At 49.5% G+C, this 10,079-nt stretch overlaps 1 protein-coding gene across 1 annotated transcript; it reads left to right on the forward strand.

The window, feature by feature from the left end:
• Positions 1 to 2,058: 2,058 nt before the first annotated feature.
• LOC105704439 (transcription factor glial cells missing-like) lies at positions 2,059 to 9,870 on the forward strand. Its single transcript, XM_012433653.1, has 7 exons — positions 2,059 to 2,069; positions 6,618 to 6,720; positions 7,236 to 7,466; positions 7,609 to 7,878; positions 8,208 to 8,298; positions 8,382 to 9,062; positions 9,185 to 9,870. Exons 1-7 carry the CDS (start codon positions 2,059 to 2,061, stop codon positions 9,868 to 9,870), a joined length of 2,073 nt encoding a protein of 690 aa, XP_012289076.1.
• Positions 9,871 to 10,079: the final 209 nt, after the last annotated feature.

Below are 10,079 nucleotides of genomic sequence, written 5' to 3' on the forward strand. Positions count from 1 at the left end.
AATTAACTCCTATCGTTTAATTTTCACAGGAAAACTAGGGTCATCTTTGCATCTTTCTCTCTCTCTCTTTCTGGAAGTGGCACTAGAGACATCCACCCCTTGTAGCTGGCAAACATTCCTCGATCGAAGGCTAATTGTAGCAGTGGTCTCGTGGACCGTTAATCCTGTGGAAGGACTATCCATGCGAACAGAGCCGGGGAAGTTCCTGGCGCCCTTTCAGATCAAACAACCGTCTATCCCATTTCCCGAAGCTCCTGGATGTACGTGTACAAAAGTCGAAAGTCCAAGTGAAATCGGAGGGAATTACGATTTCGACGAAACTAACGAAACTGGGGAGAAATTCCATGAAAATAAAAATCTTAATAAATATTCCATGTAACCCGTGAGCGATTAATTTCAGTCGAGAGTGACCGTAGACAGGATGATTAATGGTAAATTGTAAGACGTCTTGGTTTTAAGGTGTCAGTAATTTTAGGGCACACCGGTGCATGATTACATGGACAAGTTGGATTCTGCAAAAAACTTATTTGCGAGGTGAATTCACGTCCAATAATTGAGAATAAATTGTAAGGTGTCATTAATTTTAGAGCACGACGAAGTATGATTGTATGGACCAGTTGGACACTGAAAAAAGTTATTTGCGAGGTGAATTCACGTTCAATAATTAAGAATAAATTGTGAGGTGACAACTTTTTAAGGCGTCATCGATTTCAGGGCACTACGAAGTCCGATTCCAGGTTAGAGTCGGACTCCAGGAAAGATATGTTTGCGAGGTGGATTCACGTCCGATCGAAGCGTAACGGGTCGTTGTCTTGGATGCGGGTACCTTGGTGGAACGAGGAGGAAGAGGGATGAAGAAGGCAGAGGGCTTTCCACGACACACCCCCTTAGCCAGCTGATTACGAGCACCTAGCCTCCTAGTGTTAATAAAAAAAAGGGGGAAACTCGCATCTGCCACATTCGGATTTCGAAGCTCGCTCGGTTCCCGCCTAAAATTTAAAAAACTCCTGAAACCTAATTCCAAGGAAGAGACAATACCCAACATCCAATATTATAACGTACCGCACCCCAAATATCACTCTAAAAATATTAAATTACTCTCCTCTCAACTAACACCGAGAACAACCAAATCCTCTCCCGAAACCCGTTTTGGCAGGGAAATTTAACATTCCTCAATATCGGAATGATTTTCCTGACGCATGGATTTAGAATTTTGAGGTTAGGATGAGCGAGCTCTCGGGCCGCCATATTTACGGTAGATATGATAAAGTGGCTATATTCCCGCCCATGGAGAATTCGTGGTTAATCGAGAATCAATAAAAGGTATATCTTGGGGAGAAATCCCGATTCCGGGAGACGTCCAATCCCGACTCCCGCGCATAAAATCGATCACTTCCTGGGGGTGAGCCGGGGTGATCGCGCACCCTCTCGACTAGTCGCGCTCTCATTGGCCGACTCTGGCCACTCCTGTAGGCGGGCCTAGGGGACTCGGTGGACGAAACGGGTTTCGCCGAGCTACCAACGTGCTCGCGTCTAACCTCGCCGCTCAGTCCCCGGCGCGACTTCGGCTCGCATGCTGCTCACGCGCATCCCTCCGCGCGCACGCACGCTCGACCCGTGAGTCCGCCGTGCGCGCACACACCCGAGTCAGCGCGTCCTAAATCGGCCGCGAGGCCTACCCAGAACTACCCTCGGCGGGTCACGTGACAACCACCATCGAAGTCAAGCGAGACCAAGGATCGAGCAAAGAAGCGACTCCAAGACACATAAAATCCCTCCCAGGGAAAAAATAACTTACCCTCCACTCCCCGATAATTCATTTCGGAGATTTTCGCGAGGATTCCCCCTATCGGGGAGGGTAATCTTCTTGAAAAGTGCGCGACTTTGGGAAGAGACTCGACCACCGCGCTAGTCAGTGAAGTGCGTCGATCCTTGGAGACGTTTATACGACTGTCAAGAATCTGGGGAGGAAACTTGGGATAATATCCGACGGAATCCGGCGTACCGGTCTCGAATTTTCGACCGAGACTCCTGGGGACGGCTTAAGGAGCAACGACTATGGTTGTGTTGTGAGTATTTCAGATAATTAGATAGGTTTATTGAAGGAGATTTCGCGCGGGACCGTTTGAATTTGAAATCCGTTGGGCGCGTCTTGACAGGATAGGAGGGGGAGGATGCGTCGCGCGTCCAGCATCGATTTCTCCCGCGGCGGGATGCGTTTCTATCCGTGGGCGTTATGAGGCTTTCCCATTGGTGCGTGGGCGTTATTCAAGATCTCCCATTGGGCGATTGGCAGAGTCGAGCCCCCCGCAAATCTCGCCGAGTTAAACGTGGTCCGAGTGCGTAATCGAGGCGGCACAAATGACGCTCCCGAAACCGGTCCCCAGGTTCCCCGAAGCGCTTCCGGATGCTTCCTGGGTGATCGAAATATGGAAAAATCGATGGAATTAATAATATTGATGAAAGACCTACGGAGAGATAAAGAAAATTAAGGAGCCCCAAGGTATCCGAGAATCATTTAAATTTCAGTTATTTAATTCCATGACAGCGATGACGGATTTCAATAATTAATATCGATCGCGGGAATTTGCGTAATTAGTGGCGATGGAACTCGATGATGATGTACGCGCGAGATGGGTCTCTCGAATATTAATGCAGAATTAATGGCGGATTTTTTTAATCGGTCGGAGGGCTAAATGGAAACATGGACGGGGATCGGTTTATCGGGATCGTGTAAAGTGAGTTCACGGATTCGAGAGGATCCTCGTAGATCACTGGGAGACGTCTCGAAGACGGTCGAAACTAATGCGTTCGTAAAACGATCCACGTTTATCTCGAATCTCGAAGCTGCGAGGCTTTCCGGGGCCCACGCAATTTCGAGAGAAATACGCGGCGGCTCTTGATCATTTCAAAATCCCGATTAAAGGGCGAATTTAATTGTCGAGAAATCGACTGCCGATTTCGAATAATCGCGATTAAAGGACGAATTTAATCATCGAAAAATCGAATAATCGCGATTAAAGGGCGAATTTAATCATCGAAAAATCGAATAATCGCGATTAAAGGGCGAATTTAATCATCGAGAAATCGAATAATCCCGATTAAAGGATGAATTTAATCATTGAGAAATTGATTAATCGCGATTAAAGGACGAATTTCATCATCGAGGAAATCGAATAAACGCGATTAAAGGAGAAAATTAATTATCGGAAAAATCGCCCCCTGATTTCGAATAAATGTGTCACTGTTATGTAGTGGATAAGAGATTGGATTTTTAATCGCGGTTGTCTACGTGGTGTTGACTCTTACATAGTTTTGTAGGATTGACATTTCCTGCAAGATCCTCTAGATCATGTGATCGAGTGGGACGCCGCGTGGGCGTGAGCGGCTCTAACGAAATGTTATTCATAATTTTTGCGAACTTGCACCTCCGTGACATGAGATGTTTCACTTGAAAAAATCATTTAAGGGGTATAGGGATGTAAATCATGGAGAATGCTCGCGCTGTCACGATCAGCTGATCGATGTACACGGAGGTCGTCGAAAATCCCCAAAGTCGACGACCTACGTCTACACCCAGGAGGCGAAGGGCGAAAAAGAGTAAAACGAAGAAATTACCATTGAAAAGTCATATATAAAAATGATAGAAGTGCAAATTATGTAGAACTCGCTCGCACCCTCACGATCAGCTGATCGATGTACACGGAGGTCGTCGAAAATCCCCAAAATCGACGACCCACGTCTACACCCAGGAGGCGAAGGGCATAAAGGATTAAAACGAAGAAATTACCCTTGAATGATGATATATAAAAACGACAAAAGGGGAACTTTTCGTGGAACTCGCTCGCACTCCCGCGATCAGCTGATCGGCGTACACGAGGGACGTCACCGGGCGTCGAAGAAGGCGACGCTTGTCCACGCCCAGGAGGCGAAGGACGTAAAGGGACGAAAGGGGAGGAAAGGGGCGAGGAGGTGAACGATTGCCCGGATCGGTGATAAAGTCGTCGCCTTTAGCACCGCGTAAGATGATACATCGGGCGGCGATCTCGGGCCCGAGATTGTAGGCACGCTCTACGGCCCTGTCCACCGTGCTCGTACACGGTCCGGCTTCGGGAACGGAACCGAGAGAGGAACACTCGCCAACCCGTTCAGATATTACGGTAGATACCAGCGACCTGGTGGCCACTAAATATCTCTTCTGGTCCTGCTTTTAAAAGTCCGCAAACTCGTGGCTCTCTCTAGCCGCGTCGGGATTCGGATCTCGCCGACCGATAGAGCCAACCAGTCCCGGACAAGTTAATTCCCCGGCAATGTTATTAGTTACCCTCGAGGATTTGTCTTCGAACGGTCCCTACCTTATCGATCGGCCCTTCGTTATCTGGACCCTTGGAATTAACTCCCCGAGAAAGTCATCGATTTACCCCCTGACGGATTTCTTCGTGCTTCGATTCCTGATCGATGCTTAATCGATGCCAGATCGATATTCCTCCTCGCGCAAGAATCTCCCTTTCTCTTTTTTCAATCATCGCCTCACACCTGCTCATAAGTGAGCCGATTTCGTTCTCATTCGTTACCGGTAATTCGAGTGACTTATTTGATAAATCATTATTAATCTTGTTTTTTTTTCGTGAATTTCCTCTGATAAAGCTGACGTTAAAATCCCGCGATTAATTTTTTTGTTATTTTTTTTTTCCCCCGGTCAATTACTACTTTTAATCGTCTTCGTGCATTTCCGCGGACGCTTTCGTTGGCGTCGGGACGGCATTTAAATGAAGGTAGAGGTGAAAGGAGGAATTTCTTTCTTTTTTTTTCTTAACTACGTGGGATCATCAGCGATAACGTAGTAATTAAATAATGATAAAATAATTAGGGAATTCTTGTAGGTGTGGTCGGAGGTGTCGAGGGTCGAGGAGGTCCGGAGAGTCGAGAGAGGATGCCGAGAGCCCGTCAAGGTGGACGAAGCTCCAGGATAGGGACCTCCGAGAGGAGGCGACGAGCTCGTAGGTGTTTCGGGGCCGTAAACGTCGAAGTTTACGCGCGACTCGATAAAACGCCAGGCGCGACGTGTAACGCGCGACGAGGACGCCTTCCCGTGGGACGTCTTCCCGTTCCCGGAGGAGCCGACCCGCGGGGAGGCCTTCTATATCGGGGAACCGACGAGGTGTAATTTGATTATCCGTCCCGGGCGCAAATTGCCTCGGTAACCTCTCTCGGGGAAGCAGGTTGGACTGAGTGGGCGGCGAGCCATTGCCTGGCGTTGCTCTTCCCCGTGGTCAATGACTCCACGTCGGGATCCCTGGATATTTATTGCGATCCTATTATATAGCGACGCGTCTCCACCCTATTTTCCGAGGATTCCTTCGAGGTCCTGTTGCGCGAAGGACCTTGGAATTCCCTTTCATCCGAATTTTCTGAGTCACCGTCCCCCGTGAAATTCCCATTGTTTTCTTTTTTAATGGAGAGAAGGCATGTCATTTTTGTAAAACAAACGTTGAAAAATGAAATTTCACGGGTGTCAGCGTCTTCTTCGTGGCCTTAGTGTTTACGTGGTCTTGGAGCGATTCGTGTAATATTTATGAAAATATTCTTTTTTTTTTAAATCTGGAGGACACGCGCTCCGAAATCCCGAAGGAATCCCATGGAATTCCCTGTCAGACCACCCACCACCTCCCATAAGTATGGCGCTAGGTGCTCGCACCGGTAAGACCCATAAATCCGGATTTTATCTCGATTGCGCACCGAGGCGCGAATGCGATCGCGCAATCCCGAATTTCGGCTCTCCTGATCCTCCCCGGGAAAGAGGGAGAGCCTCGAAATTGCGATTGTCCCTGAATTCGATTTTTTTTTATATTGCCAAATCAGAGACCAAGCAATTGTAATTACGCTAATTACCCTCGGAATTTCCATCGGGAGGCGGAATTTCCTAGTTTGGACCGCGAGTAACCGTAAGTCAGGATCGAGGGGGGTGATCTACGATCCTTGGTGATCCCTGGATCCCGGGATCGCCCCAGGAGGTCCAATCTCTCTCTTGCACGCTTCAACAACCTTCCATCCACCTTCCTGCCGTTTACGCTCGCCCACCGTGTGTCAATTAAATTTCGAAGAATAATTTGTGGACGTGCCCGTGGTAACGCGCGAGTACTCGCTGGTAAATAACGCGTATGTACGTCCATACGTTTTCTCACGTATGTAATGGAGTCGTCTCGACCCTTTCAAAAAGGGTTTATTAATGGTCGATTGGGAAATCATTGAAAGGAGATATTTAAAAAATGGCGGAACCCAACCAGCCATTAATCGCTACCAAAGGGTCGATAATTCGGCGGATTAATCGACGGTCGGGAGAAGGGGAGAAATTTCGACGTTTCGATTTTCTCGGGCAAATCTCGGAATTTCCCGGGGAAATTCGAGGAGAGGTAATGCGAGGAGTACCCGAAGAAATATCCCGCAAACGATGAATCCAATGGTGGCAGCGCGCTCATAAATTCCCGTGAACATGGAACGTGTATTTCTCATCTGGAAATAAGTCCTTACTTTGAAGCGAATTTATGGAGTACTTGGGATCGTGGACTTTACTTTTAGGGGGAACGTAATTAATAATTAATTTCATGGGTTTGCAGGAGTCGCGTGGGGTCGCCGACGATGTCAGCGACTGTCGCGGGCGCGCAACAGCAGCAACATCCCCATCAAGAGTGGGACATCAACGACTCGAATGTCCCCAGGGTGTGTATGGAAACTTTAGTTACCTATCAACCTTCTACCCAGACCAACCTTCGTCTAGGGAACTGCGGGGAAATCCCTTTTTACCTACGGCGACGTTTATTGCCGACTGCATGGCGGTTGTGGGGATGTCCAGGGATTTAGGAAGTGGCCGAAGTTATGGAAAATGTCGCCCCTCGGGGGTGGGAAAACCAAGATTTTGACAAAAGCTCAGGTACATGCGTAGAAGGGCCTGGCCTCGAGTGCATTCAGACCGTCTTAACGCCAGATTACGTTTCGATCCTAACCTAGGGCAACCCTAAATCGGATTACACCCCCTAGATAGGGTGGGTGGAATCGGCATTTTGTTACGTTTCTTTATTTCACAGTTTATTAATAAGAGGGGTAATCGGTGTATTTTATAACGTTTCGAATTTCATGGCCGATAAGGTGCATCTTGGAGAATTCATTCATCTCGTGGGTTTTTTCAGTCATGTGGATGGAATCGCGACATTTTGTGACGGTTTTTTACTTTACAGGTCGTCGAGTATGATCCTTGGTGCGAATGGGCGGACGGCCACGTGAGGAGAGTCTACGGTCCCGATTGCGAGGAGGCGAGGAGACACGCGTCCGGGTGGGCCATGAGGAACACCAACAACCATAACGTCAGCATCCTGAAGAAATCATGCCTGGGGGTGTTGGTATGCTCGATGAGCTGCGTCCTCCCCGGGGGAGGCAGGGTTCACCTTCGACCTGCTATCTGCGACAAAGTAATTAACTATATAATTAATCTAATCGCCATTTAATATCACTACACCCGTAAAAATGATTCCTGGTCCCTTGGCAAATTTAGAAATATTACTTTTCTATAAACAATTCCTTGATAATAATCATCGCTGTTGTCCTCGCCAGGCGAGAAAGAAGCAGCAAGGAAAGCCATGTCCGAATCGCCAGTGCACCGGGAGGCTGGAGATCCTGTCTTGTCGAGGCCACTGCGGATACCCCGTCACCCACTTTTGGCGACACACGGAACACGCGATATTTTTCCAAGCAAAGGGCCAACACGACCATCCACGACCCGAAGCAAAGTCCACCTCGGAGGCGAGAAGAAGCGTCGGAGCGGGGCGAAGGGTCCGAGGCCTGGCTGTCATCCTGAGGAGAGATGCCGCACTTAGCGATAAGGTATAGGATTTAAAAACGCTTATCTCTGGAATGGCCGCCATTCGGGGATCCGAAAGAAATCCTGTATCTAAGCCTGCCAGTAAAGTCATCGGCAGCGTTGCATAACGGGGAGACAGTTGTCCAATAAATAGGCACCAACGAGGGGCTCGGACTCTCACCTCGATACTTATGTAAATTCGCCTCTGAATTGAAAATCGAAGCCTTGGAAGTCCTCCAACTACGAGTGCGGATACCTGGAAAACGTGCCAAATTAAACGCTTGTGTTAATTTCCTCGGATGGATGAACTTTCTGAATCATTTTAATTTCCTTCATTTCCTTCATTTTCCAGATACTGTCCTTGAGAGGCACGAAGAGGCCGAGCGTGGAAGTCCTGGAGCAGCCGCAAAGGACGACGCAGCAGCCCATCCTCTCCGAGAAGGGTAAATCCTTCAGCGACTCTAAAGAAGATTCTAGGAGCTTATCCGTGGGAAATATGGGATTGAAAAAATAATTCCCTTTTCAGAGTACTCCTGCTCGTGTTCACCATTCGGCTGCGTCTGCGGACTCCAGACGAACGTCTCGTCCTACCAGCCGACACACCATCATCAGTCCACGTTCTACCAGCAGCCGGTGTCGAACGATTCATACTGGATCCAGGAGAACGTGTGCCACCAGGAGAACCCCTCAGGGTACAACATGACGGGCCAAGTCCCGCAGGAAGGGTCGTACCCTGAGTTTCAGTCCTTCTCGACCGGGGACCTCTTCCAACCTGAAGAGATCTTCCAGATGGAGCAACCCCTGCGCCCTGAATTCCCGTTGAAGGAGGAAGTAGCGCGTTCTCCGCCGACCCTGCTGGACCTGGGTAGCGGGACGATAAAGTACGAAGTGAAGCCTTGCTCCGACCAGGGGTACTGGAATCAGTTCCTCAGCGAGGACTCCAGCAGCAGCCATCCCAGTCTGCAACAGGACGAGCGACTTCAGTTTCCCGGATTCGAGTCCTCCGACAAGGACCTCAACAATTACCAGGCGAGGAGGGGATTGAACTCCTACCACGGGGAGAAGGATCCTAACCAGAACCACCATATGAATGACCATGTGAACTATGCCACATATCCTAGGTCGCAGGACCACAAGGACTACCAGCACCAGCCTCGGTACCATGTCAAGGAGGAGCAGGAACAACTCTACCCCGTGAAACACGAAGGTAAAGGACCCTTCGACGAACTGCAGCTTCCTCAACTGGCAAATCGTTTTCAAGTTGTATAATTTGACGCGATAGGCGGCATTTTGGCGTCGTCTTGATGAATACCATTTTCTTTTCCCCAGAATACTGGGTCCCGGACCAGGACGACCGGCTGCGTTTCCCGAATTTCGAGGCCATTACTAAGGACCCTGAAGACCCGCTGCAGGTGCAGCGTGCGGTGGAGTGTTTCCCCAGGTACGCCGAGCAGACGTTGCCGAACGAGAGAGCCTATCAGATGTACCACAAGCCCCAAAGGAACATCCTGACCGCAGATAGCCAGAACCTTGAAGAGGCTCTTCCTAGTCAGAGTCCCGCCGACGAGGTCGCTCCAGGATACGGCGGGTTCGAGGAGTATCGACAAATGGTGGAACCACCCGTGATCAAGCGATCCTCGAGCCCGTCCTCGCTGATGGCCCATCGGGTCCTGGACGAGCGATTGACGTACATTGGAGACGAGCGACGTGGACGACCTCTTCAGGACCGAGGGGAACCAACCTCGACCAACGGCGCGCCTACCCAGGGCAGTCCCGAGCCGTTTTTTTACGCTAATAACGAGAGGTGTCAGTACACTTGCGAGGCCCTGGATACGAGGGTGCCCCAGATGGGGCCGGCCCCAGGAAGTCAGGTCAATTACGAGGTCGGCGACCTGGAGGGGCCCTCCTTCATCGACTATACCCTGGTCGGCATGCTGTACAGCTCTGGCGAGGACGACCCGGCCTCGGCGCAATTACTCGCCAATTGCTCCCAGACCTACGTACCTCATCACTAGACAAGACATTTGTCCTCCTGTAATTCTGCGTTATAAATAAACCTAGCCCTAGGTGCACGCTCGCCGGAATAGGCGACTGTAAATAATTCGTCTCCTCGAGGAGGTCCGCTTTTCTCGAGATCACGCATCTCGTCCTATCTTTCGCGGGCCGTAGTTTAATCCACTTGCAGTCACCGATTGACTCGTAGATTTTAAAACGGCGATGTAAA

This window comes from Orussus abietinus, unplaced genomic scaffold (genome assembly GCF_000612105.2).
Source record: "Orussus abietinus isolate OABI.00-Male unplaced genomic scaffold, Oabi_2.0 scaffold6, whole genome shotgun sequence".
NCBI lineage: Eukaryota > Metazoa > Arthropoda > Insecta > Hymenoptera > Orussidae > Orussus > Orussus abietinus.